At 45.0% G+C, this 17,892-nt stretch overlaps 1 protein-coding gene across 4 annotated transcripts in view; it reads left to right on the forward strand.

The window, feature by feature from the left end:
* Trpm1 (transient receptor potential cation channel subfamily M member 1) overlaps positions 1–17,892 on the forward strand; it is a 116,884-nt gene that overhangs the window by 34,468 nt on the left and 64,524 nt on the right. For all 4 annotated transcript variants that reach the window (XR_004123088.1, XM_031386866.1, XM_031386867.1 and 1 more), the window contains exons 2-3: positions 13,922–14,001; positions 15,872–16,067. Coding sequence is in view for 3 of the 4 variants with exons in the window: in XM_031386866.1 (XP_031242726.1) it covers positions 13,922–14,001; positions 15,872–16,067 (276 nt within the window). In the remaining variant the exon portion in view is untranslated. The remainder of the gene's footprint in view (positions 1–13,921; positions 14,002–15,871; positions 16,068–17,892) is intronic.

Here is a 17,892-nt window from a genome sequence, read left to right on the forward strand (position 1 = left end):
GGTGGCACAGTGGGTGGGCAGACTGGAAGGCAAGCAAGGGGGAGTGGGTCCAGAGGTCCCTACCTCTCTTTCTGAATTTGAAATCCTCTTTTATTGGTCTATGACAGTACCACATACTGTTGTGAGTTCTGGCTGGAACTGGGAAACGTGAGTTCACCAATCTTGTTCTTTTTGCTTTCTAAAGATTCACTGTCTGTCTATCCATTGAAACCTCTTTTGAACTTGGGAATCAGCACTGATTTTGTTTCTACAAAATAGGCCCATGGAATGTCCACAGGGCTCTCTTGAATCTGAGCATTGTCTTGAGTTGTTTTGCTATCTAAGTTGCCATCTTGGCCAAATATGATGATATAGGTATGCAATTGCAGCTCTCAGAAGTGGAAGTGGATAAATCATGAGTTCAAAACCATCAAGGCTTTGTAGCAAGTATGAGGCCAGCCTGGCTGCTATGAATCCTTGTTTCAAAATGAACAATAAAAAGACACCTCGTTCAGTATCCCAGTGAGCAAACAAAGATTTCTTCCCTTGCATTTATCATTTTAGTTTTCTTTCTAGTGCTGAAGTAAACACTAATTACCAAAAGTGATTTGAGGAGGAAAGGGTTTATTTGGCCTTTACATCACTGATGGAAGCCAAGGCAAGAGCTATAGCAGAGCAGGAACCTGGAGGAAGAAATTGAAGCAGAAGCCATGGAGGAATGATGCTTACTGGCTTGCTCCCCATGGCTGTCTCAGCCTGATTTCTTATAGAACTTAGGACCACCTGCCCAGGGATGGGACTGCCCACAATATTAGTCATTAATCAAGGCGGTATCTATAGGCCAACTTTATGGAGACATTTCCTCAACCGAGGTTTTCTTTTCCAAGATATATCTAGTTTATGTCAAGTTGACAAAAGCTAGCAAGTATCATATACTTCTTGTCAACTTAACACACAGCATATCACTGTTACTATAAATCTTCTGTTCTTGTTTAGCCCTAAGATATCATATTAATAATGTTATAATATAAAATACTCCAACTTTTAAAAGTCCCACAATCTTTAGAAATTCAAACACTTTAAAAGTTCAGTTTCTACCCTGTCCCAACAAACCAATACAAATAAAAGTTCAGTCTCTTTAAAACATCCAATGTCTCTTTCAAAGTTCAAAGCCTCTCTAAAACTACAAAGTCTCTCTAAAAGTCTAAAGTCTCTCAACTCTGGGATCCCATTTTAAAAAGTTACATAATTTTATACTCCAAGAGAGAAAATTCAGGGCACAGTCATAATCAAATCAAACCAAAGCCAATGTCCAATAGTGTAAAAGCTCAGCACTTGACATCTGGGACTCATGATCCTGTGGGCTCCAAAGGCCTTGGTACAGTGGCACTTCTCCAGCTTTGCCCCCTGCCACACACACAGCTTGTCTGTGGGCTTAGGTGGGCATTCCTCCATGGCTGCTGCTGTTCTTGGTGGTCATCTATGGTACTAGCATCTCCAAAATGTTGGGCTCTGTACTGCAATTGGGCCTCTCCTCAGGGATTCTAACCTTATTACATGAGGCCAGGCCTCACTCTCTTCCTATGTCCCCTTCAGTATTGGACCCTCGACTGCAATTGAGTCTGCACCTTCTCCAATGGTCCCTCATGGCCTGTGATGGGGGCCAATCCTTAGTCATTCTTCATGACCCATTCATGCTTTTAATACCAAGCTACTTGGGCAATCCCACACATTACCAAGTATGGCTGCCAACAAGAGATGAAGCTTTGTCCACTCAGGACCACAGCTTCTGTATGCATAATATTTCCAAATTTATAATCTTTGATAATTCTGGTCTCTTAGCCATACTGGCTCTTCAGTGCCAGTTGACCAGACACAAGTTCTTAGTTCAGGATATCGAATGGTCCCAATAGAGTCTTAACTTACCTCTAAAACTTTACAAGCCAGAATTCCATCCTCTGCATTTCACTCAACTCTTAACTTCCAAGCTCCCACAGAACAGCCCGCAGCACTCTAAACATTCCACAGCTTTTCTAGCCTAAAATTTAAATGCCACCACAATCTTCTAAAACCAGATGACCAAGTCTGCCATAGGAATTCCCCATGACCTGATACAAATCTCTACCTTAGTAAGGGTTCCTATTGCTCTGATAAAACATCATGATCAAAAGAAACTTGGGGAGGAAAGGGGTCCCAATCAATTCTATCATGAAGGGAGGGCAGGGCAGGAACCTGGAGGCGGGAAGTCATGGTGATGTGCTTCTTACTGGTTTGCTCCACATGGTTTGCTTAGCCTGCTTTCTTTAATAACCCAAGGCTATTTCCCAGGGGCAGCACTGCCCACTGTGAGTTGAGCCCATCCTCAGACTTGCTTCCATGGCAAAACTCTTAATCTTCTCATTAAGAGTCCTTCTTCCAGTATATGTCTAGGTTTGTGTCAAGCTGACATGAACCAACCAGCACACTGTCCCTATCCTGCTGCTGCTCCATACCACCAGCCTCTCTGACTTGTCCCAACACATGAATTTTTAGTTCCTGCCTTGAAAATGATTCCCAGATAGACAGTGTTCACACTGTATAGTATAACCCATACTGACCTGGCCTCCTCTCCTGATGGGGCTTATTAAGATGCACATTCCTAGGCCCTGGTTCTCAGCACAGCCCACAAATCAGCACTGCTAAATCTGCTTAATTTTCAGTTACTGTAAAATTCACAAAATGTAGTTATTTTTTAACCTTTTTTATTTTCTTATACTTTTTAAAGTTGTGATACAAAACAATGTAATTATGTATCATACACACATCTTGTATCTTGCTCAAAGCTATAGACATTTTATTAAAGCTATTGGGGTCTGGAGAGAAGGCTCAGAGGTTAAGAGCACTGGCTGGTCTTTCAGAGATTCTGGGTTCAATTCCAGCACCCACATGGCAAATCATGACTGTCTGTAATTCCAGTTCTAGGGCATTCAACACCCTCATATAGATGTACATTCAGGCAAAACACCAATGCAAGTGAAATAAAAATAGACCTATGTATTTATTCAGTGCAATATTGGGTTTAATAAAGAGAATTTCTTTCAAGTATATCATGAACTTTAACCATATTTACCCCATACCCTCCCTCCTTATTAGCTCCCAGTATTCCCCTTTCTTAGATATCTATATTTACACTAAGATGCACAAATAGCAAATGTGTTGTCTTGTCTGTCTTTCCAAATCTGTCTCATTTCACCTATGGTGGTAGAGACTATACTCATACTATGGAACAGCCTATCTCAGTTATTTTCATCTTGCAGAGCTGAAACTCTGTCCCTGTTAAATAGCCCTATTTCCCCTCCTTGCACCCTTGGCAACCACTATAGCAATCTCTGTCTCTATGTGAGTATGACAGCTGTAGGACCCTCATGTATGTGGAGTCAGACAGAATTTGTCCTTATTTGTCCTGGCTTATTTCACTTTGCACAATGCCATCCATCAGCCATGTAGTAACCTGTGTATGTATTTCTTTCTTTTTAAATGATAACTAATATTCCACTGAGTGAAGGCCAACACTATGTGCATCCAGCCAGCCACTGCTGGACACTGGATTGCTTCTACCTCTTGGCTCATTTTGTGAATTACTGGATCCTATTCTAACTCTGTGCTGAATTTGAAGAATCGCTATACCAGCTTTTGCAATGGCCATCCTTTATCTTCATCTAACCAGTAGTGGGTGCTATTTCTGCTTCTTTACATTGTCCTGATGATTATTCCCTGGAATCCCACCCACTGGGTAGGAAGAACATGTGCTGGGAAGTGGCTTGCCTCCTTTAACTTGATTTCCTTGATTATTTTGTCACAGTGGTGGGATGCTGAATTTGGCATGGCAACCAGTACCATTACTTAGATGTCAGTGATGCTGCCTACATGCCAAGGGTATGACAGAGCCTAGACCCAGAACCTGCTGACGCTGGGGAGACGTGAGGGTGGGAATTTCCTCATCTTGACTGGGTGACCCTGGGGACAGTCTCTTTTTCTTCTCTTTAATATAAACCCTGTTTACTTTTAGAAAATAATGCAATATAAACAATGAAAAACATGGGGAAAATAATACATTGTCCACCAACAGGTTAGTGAATGAATTCTCTTTTGCCTTTTCCCTGGCAGTGTTCAACAGTTCCTTTAAAAATGATGTTGTTTCTCAGCATTATTCACAGCAGCGGAGAAGTGGAAACCGCTCACTCAGTCATGGTTCTGTGGCTGTTAGTAACGTGCTGTTTCTTACACTGGAAAAAGAATTTAGTGCCGACATGGGCTGGGATGTGGATGGACTTGGAAAACATCACACTACGAGTGAGGAACCAGGCATGGAGGACCGCATGATTCTACTCATCCATGATACCCATAAACATGACAAGGGGATTAGTTGTTGCCAGAAGTGGGAGTGAGTGGGATAGGAAGTAACACTAACAGGTACATGAGTGTTTCTAATATTTTTATTACATCTCTCTGTGTGTATGTGCATGTGTGTGTGAGTGTGTATGTGTGTATATATGTGTTTATGCGTGTGAGTATGTGTGTGAGTGTGTACATGTATGTATGCCTGTATGTATGTGTATGTGAGTATGTATGTGCATGTGTGTGTGTATATGTGTGTGTATATGTGTGTATATGTGTGTATGAATGTATTTGTGTATATGCGTATATGTATATGCCTCTGTGTGTGTATACGTGTGTGTGCTTATGTGTATGCCTCTGTGTGTGTGTACACCACAGTGCATGTATAGAGACAGAGGACAATTTGTAGAAGTCAGTTCTCTCCTTCTCCAGTGTGAATTCTGGGGATTGAATTCAGACCCCCAGGCTTGACAGCAAGCACCTTACCTGCTGAGGCATCTCTTCAGCTCTCATGACTATTTTATAGAAGCCATGAAGATGTTCTGGATATAGATGATGCTGATGGTCATACAATCCCTGAAGTGGACCAAAAGCACTGAACTACAAGCTTTAAAGGCAAAATTTAGGGCTGTGGTTTATATCTCAATTTATTCACATTTTGATAATTTCACATATGCATACAATGTATATTGATAATATTCACTTATTACTTTCTTTCATTCCCTCTTTCTCTTACTCTCCTCTTTCCTTCAACTAGCTAGCCCCCCTTCCAGTCTCTCTGTGTGTAGCACACTGAGTTTAATTGGGGTCGATAGTCTAGGTGTGGATGAGAGGGCATTCACCATAGACAGACAACCTATCAGTCCACTCTATTGAGGAAGACAGTTAGCCCTCCCCTGGCTTAAAGAGGACTCCCAGTTGGAAGGTGATTTCTTAATGTGTCCGGGCAATGTCCCCTGGCAAGGACAGCATGAGCCCTGTCACTGGGAGGGATGGGCTGGGACAACTGACATTTCAGGTAGGATAGGTCTGTGCCTCTGAAGGATTTTGAGGCCCAAGCACCAGAAATAAAGTCTTTATGCAGGAGTTTAGCTAAGCCCCCTAGGCACCATGACACTTGAGTCTGACACCAGCTCCAAGCCCACAGACAAGGGGCAGCTTCTCCTTCATTTTCTGGGAGAAGCTTGGAAGTGTTAAGGGCTGCTTCGCCACAGGGACAGAGAGGCTGTGTCTAACTTGAGACACAAGAGCCAGAAAGGCCTGTTGGCTCTAGGCCAGGGCCTCCCCTGAAGCAGAGGGTGGAGCAGGAAGGAATGACTGTGGGTTTTAATCCCTTGTGCACATAAAGCTCTCTGTCTGACTTTCTGCAGTGGACAGTCTCCCTGGCAAGTTGGTGCTGCCTCAGGTACCCCCCTGGGGGTTCCACAGTAGAACCCCACAGTCACCTGCAGTGTGCAGGGACATCACTCAGTCACCTTGCCTCCTGTAGGCTGTAAGGAGAAGCCCAGAGTCTACACCTCTTAAGTGCGAATGACAACTAGCTGTACTTTGTGTGCGAGAGTCCAGCTAAGCCCCTGTGTGGGATGAGCAGCCGTGGGTGAGAGTTGGAGTCGTCTGCTCTAAATATACACATGAAACGAGTAGTTTATCCTGGCTAAACTGGTCCACCAATCAGTCGTTTCACTGTGGACTTTGCTGTTAATTTTGGCCCAAGAAACGGCCATTGCGTAAACAGACTCATGTAGCAGAAAGCCAGTGTTTATGCCTGGAAACCACATTTCCCATTTCTGCCAGAGTAGAGTCACACCCTGCCTTTACAGCCTGACCAAGTCACCCTCATCCCTGCCCTAGCTGTCTCAAGAGTGTCCTGCTTCCTCCCAGCCCCTCCCTGTTGGGCCCCCCTCCTTCAGGTATAGACATGAAGGTCAAGTTGTTGACGTTCCTTGTAACCTCTCGTCCCCTAGAACTCTGACTTCTCAGCTCTTCTCATGGGCAAATTTCTGGATCTGACACTATCTCTGCCTCCTCACTCCACCCTTTTACTATAAAGCTCCATTAAAAGCCTAGAGAATGCACTCTTATCTTATACAGGATACCTTGGTCACACTCACAGATCATTCTACCAGAAAATAAATACCAATCCCCATTGCTCATCAGCCGGCTCTCCCTCACACCGTTCCCTCTGCTTGTCCAGGACCCACGTGCTAGTACCCATGAGGGGAGAAGTCTGTATTCTGAGTGAAGTGAAGCGAGGGTAAGAAAAGCAGCTGTACTTCACCAGGGCTACAAACAATGGCAGGTGCTCGGCACTCAGAAAAACCCACCTTCTCAGAGACTGCAGGGCACAAGTAAAGCAGACACCCCATGGGGGTCACAGATGCCCTGCCCACACTGAGAAGGAAAGAGAGTCACACCTGAGAGTGCTCCATCTCAGTGCTGCCTGGGTGGACTGAACACAGACCTAAATGTCAGAGGCACATTACTCCTGGCCAACCTCCCCCACACCCGCCTTCTTTTATTTATTTATTTATTTATTTATTTACACTCCAACCATTTCCCCCTTTTCTTCCCCCCTTGCAAGACCCTCCCCATCGCCTTCTCCTCTGAGAAGCGTAACCCCACCCTGGCATATCAAGTCTTTACCAAATTAGGCCCCTCCTCTCCCACTGAGGCCATACAAGGCAACCCTGTTGGGGAATGGATACCACAGTCAGGCTACAGCTTCAGGGAGCATCTCCACACCAGTAGCTGGGAGGCCCACATGGAGACTAAGCTGCACATCTGCTACAGACGTGCTGAGAGCCTCGTTCCAGCCCGTGCGTGCGTGCGTGCGTGCGTGCGTGCGTGCGTGCGTGCGTGCGTGCGTGCGTGTGTGTGTGTTTGGTTGGTGGTTCAGTCTCTGAGAGCCCCCAGAAGTCCAGGTTAATTGACTCTGTTGGTCTTTCTGTAGGGCTCCCATCCCCCTCTGCTGGCCCAGCTTCTTTAGCCACCTCGTGGGACTACAAGGGAAGGCCAGTGTGGGGTCAGAGCCAGACTTCTGGTATTTTTCCCTTGCTTTCCACCATACGATCTTGAACAGACTCTCACTGAACTGGAAGCTCAGTTTCAGTTAGGCTGGCCAGCCCGGGAATGCTCAGGATCCACCTGTCTCCGCTCTCCCTCACACCGTTCCCTCTGCTCCCTGCACTACCGGACTTACAAACGCAGGGGCCTTGCCCATCTCTTTACATTCATGCTGGATTAAAACTCAGATTATCCATAGAACCATCTCCCCAACACCCCTGCTCTTGTCTTTCTTACTGTGAGGTTCCTGAAAACAACAGAAAGGGTAGAGTCTAGGCACCATTTTGATTTTGTTGTTGTTTATTTTTATTATTTTATGTGTATGGGTGTTTTGCCTGGGTGTATGTCTATACGTCATGTCAGTGCCTGAGGTCCACATAGGCCAGAAGAGGGAGTAGGGTCTCCTGGAACTAGACTTACAGATGACTGTGAGCTACCGTGTGGGTGCTGGGAATTGAATCCCATGGACTCTGGAATAATAGCTGGTACTCTTAACCACGGAGCAACCTTTCCAGCCCCTTGCTTTGTTTTATCAGAGAGTCTTGCTACATAGCTTAAACTCAACAATTCTCCTGCATCAGCCTCCCAAGTATTGTGCATCATAAACTGAACGGTAACCCAAGTAGAGCAGGGCGCCGATTTGGAGATCCAGAAACACGGCTGCAGCAAAGGCTTCTGAATTGGGGTGACCAGAAATCCACTCAAAGCCAAACACAGGATGATTCGGACATGTTTCTGACTGTGCATGTTTGTGACATGTGTGTGGGTGTGGTGTATCTTCGTTCCACAGCGCCTGGGTCCTGAGCTCACTGCGCACGGTGGGCAGGCATCAGGACAGATAACTCTCGCTATGGCCACCTAAAACACGAAGCCTCAGGCTGTGGTCTCTGATGAATCCTGGTGCTTCTATTCAGTGCTATGCTCTTAAAAAGAACACAATGGCCGGGCGGTGGTAGCGCACGCCTTTAATCCCAGCACTTGGGAGGCAGAGGCAGGCGGATTTCTGAGTTCAAGGCCATCCTGGTCTACAGAGTGAGTTCCAGGACAGCCAGGGCTACACAGAGAAACCCTGCCTTGAAAAAAACCAAAAAAAAAAAAAAAAAGAACACAATGATTTAATTATGGAGAGCAAAGATGTTTAATATTTTCCTAGCCACCTCTCCGCATGTAAGCACCAAATTAGTATAGCTTTGGATGTGTCAGCACATCTGATTTTTAAAATTGCTGCCTGATTTGTTGATATGAGTTTCATTTTAAAAAGTTATTGAATGAGTTTTGCCTTAGGATTGAGATAACATTTCCAACGACTTCTGAAATACTCCTGAACACATTCTGCACTGTGTGTTTTCAGGAGGCAGCATATTCAACTGAAAATTATAAAATTAAAATACCAGTCAATTCTGAAAGCTGTGGTAGGTGATCTGAATCATGCAGTATCAAATATTCAGCAAAGACAGAACTCATTATGGGAAAACAAACAAGTACATTCATCCAATTAACGTGCAGGATTGCTTCACCTTCGATACATAGTAAAATTACATATCACAACGTCAAGGAGTTTTTATAACACACAATGTATAATCAAATAGTTATTTTAAATGCATTTCTTTTTATGATTTCTTATCAATGAATGCTATACTTATATAATCTATACTTTATACACCAACTTCTGGAGACTCTAAATATTTCTCAAGTGAAGAGTTTAGAGTGGAAAAGGTTTTAAGAAGTCCTGGTTGATGGGGGAGGGCTGAGGGCTGGAGAGGGGGCGTGGCCTACATGGTGGGACTACGGAGGACTGTGAGGGCAGGGCCTGGGTGAGGCTCAATCCTGCCTTTTCAACCTCTGCTTGATCTCAGTCTGCCCTCACTTTCCACTGGCTGGACAACTTTGGAGGATGTGAGTCAGTGACAAGCAGGAAGTCTGTCCTCCAGGCTGTCTTAGGGTCCTGAGCAGACTCAGGGGGCTACACCTTTCTGTTGCTGGAGGTGCATGCTCAGTCTCAGCTGTTCACCAAGTGGCTCTACTGTCCAACTTACCCTTTCCAATAATGAGTATCTATGGCCTGTGTTTTCAGTTATATAGGTTCACTGCTACTCTTCACACCTTTTATTGATGGAGGCTCAGCTGGTTTCCTGTTCCTTCTGCTTCCATGTATTAGACACCTCCACTGGGAGAAACAGCTCTGCAGACCCCTGTATACTTCCTTAATGTGTACATCTATACAGATGTGGATGTGTGGCTATACATTCAAGCTGAAGGTTGTAATTCCATATTGTGATCCCCTTTTTTCCATACTCCATCCCAGATAAAGCCAATGGGAGACCTTCATAGTTGTCTCCTGTATTTTTTTTTTTTTTGACATAGTTGTAGGTTAGAAGTAAATATTTCCCTACTTTCTGGCACATGGAGGTATAGGCTCCAGCCCTGACTTCAGTTGTTTCTAAAGGAACCCTGATTTGGGGAACGCTGGAATTTAAAAACTATTATTTGAACACTGGGTATATCTATGGTTATAGTTGTGTGAATGTTGTTGCTGTTGGCCCTTTCAAGGGATGAGCATGCTGTGTATACATGAAGACTGAATTGTGTGTGGTAGGCACATGAGTTCACTGGTCCCTGACTCCCAGGGTCATGGTTATAGAACACCTCCTAGTGTAATAGGATGAATGACTTACTTCTAATGAGCAGACTATGGGAAAGTAACAGGATAGACCTCAGATACTAGGCTATAGAGGCCTTGTGCTTGCTCACTCTGATGAGTTCAGGTGCCATGTTTTAGGCCTTTGGAGAGGCTCACATGGCAAGAAATGGAATGAGGCCAAATCTCTGTGAGTCAGAAAATGGTTCCTCCCTGTATCTGTCTCCTTAGATGACACCACAGTCTCACTTACAGCTTGACTGAATCCCTTTGAAAAAAACCTGGATTCAGAAACACCAAACATATATACCCACATCCCAGATCCCACAGGCTGGGAGATGTTGTTTTAAGTCTCTAGATCTTGAGGCAACTTGTAATGTTAAGCAATATATAACACATTTATGATGCTATATAGATGTATGCATGTGTGTCCCATGTCCCCATGTGTGTAAAGATGACACACCCATTCTCATATAACTTGGCATATCACAAACTGTTACTTTGTGCTGAGGATGTCAAGTTGGTTCCAGTTCATTCAACTGTTCCCCATTTCCCATGTTTTCACTGCTTTATCCAATAATGAAAAGCCAGCTCTGATTATCCATAACTTGTTCATAGCCATTCACTGGTTCATTCACAGAATACACAGAGGACAGCATCCGAATGGCTCCCTTTACATGTCTTTGAAAAAGTTACCTAACTGCAGGAGTTTAGGATTTGTTTGTTTGGCATATTTTCCAGATTCTGTGGCATCCAGCCAAAGCACTGTGACCTTGTTTTCATAATCAAACACAAGCATGCTCTGTGAGCTTCTCTGGGAGGTGAGAAATATCACACAAAGGGGAAGCATCCATCCCAGGCAGTGGCTGTCAGCTTCGCTGTTGAGTTGGGCTTTAACATTCTGCTCGTGAGGTCTGGGCTAGATGGAGCATCTACTCACTTCCCTGTGTTTCATCCTCTGAGAGGATGCATTCTTATCAAGAACACAAAAGCACCAACTTCCAAGGCCAGCAGCATAGTGTTCAAGGCCTGGTGGTTCTCAACCTTCCTAACGTTGCTCTTTTAATTCAGTTCCTCATGTTGTGGTGGCCCCCAACCATAAAATTATTTTCGTTGCTACTTCATAACTGTAATTTTACTACTGTTATGAATCATAATGTAAATATTTCTGGAGATAGAAGTTTGCTACAGGAGATAGAGGGGACCCACAGGTTGAGGACCATTGTCCAGCAGTCATTAAATTATTTATGCATGAGGCTGCAGCTCAGTGGTTGAGTGTTTTCCTACCATAGGCAAGGCTTTGAAACTGATTGATCTCTGGTATGTGCATACAAGTGCATGTATATACACATGCATGCGCGCGCACGCGCACACACACACGGGGCACATAGGGTAGTGATTCCTTTTATGTTGTGACAAAGCACTCAGAGCAAAAGAACTTGGGGGAGGAGACGCTTATTTGGCTTGCATCTTCAGGTCAGCCTTCATTGAGGGAAGTCAGGAAGAAATCAAGTAGGAATGAAACAGAACCCATAGAGGAATTCTGCTTACTGCCCTCGTCCACTCTGGTCCTGGACCATATAAGGAAGCTAATACAAACCAGTGGGCCTCTTCCATCAGTTAGAAATCAAGACAATGCCTCCACAGACTTTCACAGAAGCTAGTCTGAGCTGCTCAGCTTTTGACTGAATGACTCCAGGGTGTGTCAAGTTGCCAGTAAAGCCAATCAGTACACACACTACCATCCTCACATGGTCACTTGGAGGCCAAGGCATGTAGTGTTGGTTTTTGAAGACACCTGAGGATATTTTTAATAACAGTTATTGCCTTTATTCAAGATGACACCGAATGACCCATTATTGACCTGGATATGGCCAGGAATGCTTCTTTGGAAGGATCCCCTTAGCCCTGTTTATGTCTCTGGGCTAGGCAGGGCTGTGGTGAAATAATAGGTGGGTATCAGGTTCTTAGCTCAAAATGACTTGAGAGGTATTCTGTGACCCTAGGTTGTCACTGTTAACTGTCCTGGGAGGCAACATTAAAGAGACAGGTAGTCCCTAAGTCAAAATCAATGCCAGGTATGGGGAGGAGGACATAGGTTTCACTGAAGCCTGCCCCTCTAGACACCAGGCTCGCACCTAGTTTCAAGTAACAAAGACTATAATTCTCTCAAATAGATTCTCCAAGACAGTGTTTTCTCAACCTTCCTAATGCTGTGACCCTTTAATATAGTTCCTCATGTTGCGATGACCATCAAATTATTTCATTGCTACTTCACAACTGTAATTTTGCTACTGTTATGAATCATAACTGAATATCTGACATGCAGGGTATCTGATATGCAACCCCAAAGGGGTCAGGATCCACCCATAGGTGAATATGCTGCTCTAAGATTTTACTTAGGATTTTCATGAGGAGCAAATATTTGCTAATCCACCCTTTACCACCCCAGAGACACTATATAAGCCAGCACACACACACACACACACACACACACACACACACACATACACACACACACACACACAATGCATTTCCCATATAATACAGCACATGCATACTATGCATCTAATACATAATGTACACACACACACTATCCATATATCCTCATTACCATACCCCTAGAAACCTGAATACACATACCTATGCACACAGACACTGGTCACGTATCAATAGGCACACACACTCATACACGATGCTCAAGTTGTCCACATGCATACAATGGCACAAATACAGCACACATGTGCACACAGGCATGCACACAGATACATACACATACATATACACGCACTGAGTGAAACCTCCTCATAGAGACAGACTGTTAGCTCTCCTTCACCTAGCCTGGATGGCTTTCATCTGGGCCTTGCCAGCAACTGCTCCCAGAGGGATCTGCTGAGCCTCCACCTATGAACTGGGAGACAAGAGTGGCCATGTGAGGCAGGGCAATCACTGCTCAGAGCCTCTTCCTCCATGTGAGGGTGTTCTCCCAAGCACAGTATGACTTGAATAAAGGCCTCTGCCTTGTGCACACTGCGAAAGCCACTACAGGAAGTTCTCTCAATCCTTGTGGCCTGGAGGCAGCCTGACGCTGTCCCACCCCTCCTCCTCCTGTTTTCTTAAGCATCACCTGCTATTTTTAGAGAGTGAAGGACACTTTTCCCCTGCTCTCTTTCCTTGGAAAGTCTCCACAACACCCAGCACAGAACGTTGTACACAGAATATCTTCACCTGCTGGATGCCTGTGAATTAAATTCAGCAAATGGGAACCATAAATACCTGTTACCAGGCCACCACTCTTACAAAACACAGATTCTTAAACATATGAAACAACCCCTTCATTGAAATGACCGTTCAGTTATCACAGGCATGGACAAGGCCATAACTCAGCAGGAGAGACCTTGAGTAAGGCATAGGTTTGATCCCCAGCATTGACAAAAAGGAACACACACGCACACACATAAACATACACACACACACACACACACACACACACACACACACTCATGCACTCATATACATACTCACTGGGGGGCATAGAAAACCTCCTATTAATGGCTTATTATTTAAAAAAATTACATTGATTGATGGATGGATGGATGGATGGATGGATGGATGGATGGATGGATAGATGGATAGATGGATGATTGATTGTGTTCACGTGTCATGGTTCATGAGCAGAGCAGAGGACAACTTGCAGGAATCTGTTCTCTCCTTGTATGTGGGTTCCAGGGAGATCAAACTTGGGTCATCGGGCATGGTGGCAAACCTTTACCTCCTGATCCATTTTGGAAGCCCATTTGATTTCTTCCTCATGAGCTGTGGTGTTGGCTTATGGCATCTAATTTTCATTCTTTTCTCTTCCAGGGTCAGAAAGCATGGATAGAGAAGACATTTTGCAAAAGGGAATGCATCTTTGTAATTCCCAGTACAAAAGACCCTAACAGGTACCTTGGATGCTATTGTGGAGGCGTGACCCAGTTAGGGCTTGTCCGGCATGTTTCAGCAACCATTCTCCTAATGTCTGTGGGAGGAGGGAGAGGAGGCAAGGTCATGCCAGACTCTGTCCCCACGTGAGCCATTAACACAGAAGCCCTGGGCTAATCAGCTCCTCTGTTGAGAGGCAAATGCCTTGGCTGAGGACCTTTCTCTGCAGGTCTCTCATGAGCTTGCTCTCTCTCTCTCTCTCTCTCTCTCTCTCTCTCTCTCTCTCTCTCTCTCTCTCTCTCTCTCTCTCTCTCTCTCTGCCAGATGGGAGCAAGATCTTTAGACAGTCTCAGGATATCTTCCAGGGCCTCAGCAGTCCAATCCCCTAATTTATTTATACAAAAAGGAACTTCTATCCCTGGGAAAGATGTGAGTGTCTGAGTGAAATGACTAAGGCCCTTGTTCACGAGAAGGCCAGCGCTTCCACTTACCCATCTGAGATGCATGCTATAGGGTAAACAGGAAGCCTTCCAAACACTGGAGAAATCTGGGGGATTCAGCTGAAACCTCTCCTCTCTGAGAGAAAAAGCTGAGGCTGAGCTGAAGGGTGGGGGGAGACTTACCCACAGGCTCTCCCTGAAATCCTTGTGAGCAGGGCCACTGGTACAGGAGGGCACGGACGCTTGAGTATCATGTGCTTCAGATTCACTTGTTGCCTAATCCCAGTGTCTCATGTCCTCAAGCTCTCTGCTCCTCCCCTGGTACCCTGCAGGCCTCCCTCCTCACCTGAACCCCTGCATAGCTAGGGGAGAAAGAGGCCCTCCATCACAGGCCTTCTCTTTCTTCATCCCAGCCACTGAAAGGTGACTGGCTCCATCCTTCCTCCTCCTCCCCTGCCATGATGGACAAAGGTCTGTGAAACAATGAGAAAAATCTTTCCTCCTCATTCCCCAAGTCACATGACTTTGTTATAGAAATTGAGAATCAAGTCCTAAAATTCACATGAACTTTTGTAAGAAGAAGGGAGGGAGAGAAAGAAGGGAGGAAGAATATTGTGGTAAATATTATTTTGAGGGGTTTACCCCACTTAGACCATATAGTTTCTGAAATAAAAGACACAGAAGTCCTTATATTTATAATAAACTTAAAAGCACTAGAGCTGGGCAAATAGCAGCCCTCCGTGCTATTGTGTCTACTTCCCTGTCAATAACCCTGTGATATCACTTGCCATGTTCCACCTGGGCTACTCCTACTTCATCGCTCATGATCCACCTACCCCACGGCAACTTCTTCTTCCCACTTTTTCCCCTCCTGCTCCCTGCCTCAGACCCCAAGAGGGGGAACCTTTACTCTGCACCCCCTCTTCTGCCCAGCCCAGGCTTTAGGCATCTTTAGTAGCCAATCAGGGTTGGGGAGCAAGGTTCACACAACAAAGGCTGGTGCACGTGAGGATTTTGGGTAGAAAAAAAAGATTTCACTGAAACAAACAAGCAAACACAAAACTGGAGGAACCATGCAGCACCATAGAATTCCGGAAAGTCACTTGTCTGCTACAAAGTACTTGACCGTACTTGGTCACAAAATGTTCAGCAATGCTCACAGGGCCCAGCTCCTGTTCATGTTCTTGAGACCTTAAAAAGATATCCAGTCATCCAGTAAGAAAGAACAGCCATCCAAAGTGTTACAAGCAGACTGGCATATAAGTAGTGATGCATTGCTCTTTGGGAAGTGGGTACTTCAGGGGACCCTTCTGTCCCTGATAAAGCTGATGACTAAGATATCCTTGGGGCCCTGGTTGGTCCCAGCTTGTCCACTCAGGCTAACGTACACTCACTAGTTGAATGGAAGGGAGGAAATGCTGCTGAATGGCCTGCTTTGCTCTTCTTTCAGATGTTGCTGTGGTCAGCTCACTAACCAGCACATCCCCCCTCTGCCGAGTGGGGCTCCCAGCACAACAGGAGAGGACACCAAGCAGGTGGACGCACAGTCCGGGAAATGGTCTGTCAGCAAACACACTCAGAGCTACCCAACAGACTCCTATGGGATTCTCGAATTCCAGGGTGGGGGCTACTCCAATAAGGCCATGGTAAGAGGGTGATGGGATACCATACACAGGAACTCAGCCTCCACCAAGGCCTGTCTCCTGACCCTTAGGATGCAGAGACCTGGGTCTTTTCTCCAGCTTAGAGCTAAACCTTCATAGGCACATTGCTGCAAGTCCATGAGATGAATCTGTGTAGATGGATTTTACCCATTCGTCAGAACTTGACATCACTGTATAAAAGTACATGCAGCCTTCATGAATGCACCCCCAGCTTTAAACCTAATGTACAAAGCATGCCCGAGCCCAGCCTTGCACATATGCTCCTTTGCCCCACCCACATTTGTTTTATATTGCTATGATAAATACTGCGACCAAAAGAAATTTAAGAAGAAAAGGGCTTATTTCATCTTATGTTTCTAGGTAATATAATAGGTCATCTCTGAGGGAACTCGAAGCAGGAACTGAAGCAGAGACCACAGAGGAACGCTGCTTACTGGCTTGCTCTCCATCACTTTCTCAGCCTGCTTTCTTAAACATCCCAGGATCACCTACCCAGGAGTGGTACCCTCCACAATGAGCTGGGCCCTCCCACATCAGTTATAAATCAAGAAAAATGCCCCACTGGCCCTATGGGCCAGTCTGATTGATAAAAAGCATTTTCTCAATTGAGGTTTCCTCTTCCCAGATGACCCTGGCTTGTGCCAAGTTGGCAAACAATCAAACCAAAACCCAATCAGCATACCTACTGGTGAGGAAGTTTTTTAAAACAATCTTAATAACCACTGGTCTTGCCATCCTTCTCAGTCCATGTGGAGACCCTGCAAGCATTCTCCTCTGAAGCCAGCTTCCCCATGTCCTCCCTTCTCAGCAAGAAGAGGAGAGCAGTCTCTCTCAGTTTGCTGTAGGTAGGACTGCTAGCTCCTTTTCTGGAGAGGAGGAGGTGCCCATCTGTAACCTGCTGCTGATTCTCAATACTGTTTTTGCAATTTCGTTTCATTCATCCAACCTTATGATTTAAATATTATTGATATATTCTGAATACCACAATACAAGATTCTCTGGGATGGCTCCCACGCACTAGCATGGGCACAAAAAGGCAGAGAAAGGCCCTGGCCTCTGGCCACTAATGCCTTTTTCACCCTGAGGAGAAGGGCCCATGATCACTTTCCTCCTCACTCGGAGACAGCATTGCTCGACATTCTGGACCTTCGTTCTAGCTGAGCCAGTTTGAAATTGACTCTTTCAAGGCTACGTGTTCAAATCAAGAGCAAGACACTCAGATATGTTTGAATGTCAGACAGGAGAAGAGACCATTTTTAGTACAACTCTCTACCAATTCTTATGTGATGCCCTGCATTTAATATTGTGCTAAATAAATCATTTTAAAAATTCATCTACAATTCAAATTTAGACAAGCACATTAGCCTGGTCAGTTGGCACTACAACACTTTAGATGAGGTGGTTTATAAACAGAAACTTACTGTAAGCAGTTCCGAAGGCTAAGAAGCCCACAATCAAGATCCCATTTGATCTAGTTTCTCCCACTGCTTAATAAGTGTCATCTTCTTGGTGTGTGCTCACGTATATGAGAAACGAGCAAACTCTTAAGGGCCTCAGGAGCACCGTCCCTTAATCTACCCCTTACCACCACTGCCCTGGGATAGAGTTTAATCATGCGGCTGTCAGGATAACATGAGTACTTGAATCATAGTACTGGTGCCCTGTATTTTCCTTTGCTAAATCTAACCATCTTTCCCCATGTTACCTTTAGTCGCTTGGCTGTAGATTAATGCAAAGGGCCTAAGACATAGAGAGCCTCCAGACATTGAAGGAGTTCTTGTTTGGACATAGGTCATATTGCTGCTCC

Source organism: Mastomys coucha, unplaced genomic scaffold (genome assembly GCF_008632895.1).
Source record: "Mastomys coucha isolate ucsf_1 unplaced genomic scaffold, UCSF_Mcou_1 pScaffold21, whole genome shotgun sequence".
Taxonomy (NCBI): domain Eukaryota; kingdom Metazoa; phylum Chordata; class Mammalia; order Rodentia; family Muridae; genus Mastomys; species Mastomys coucha.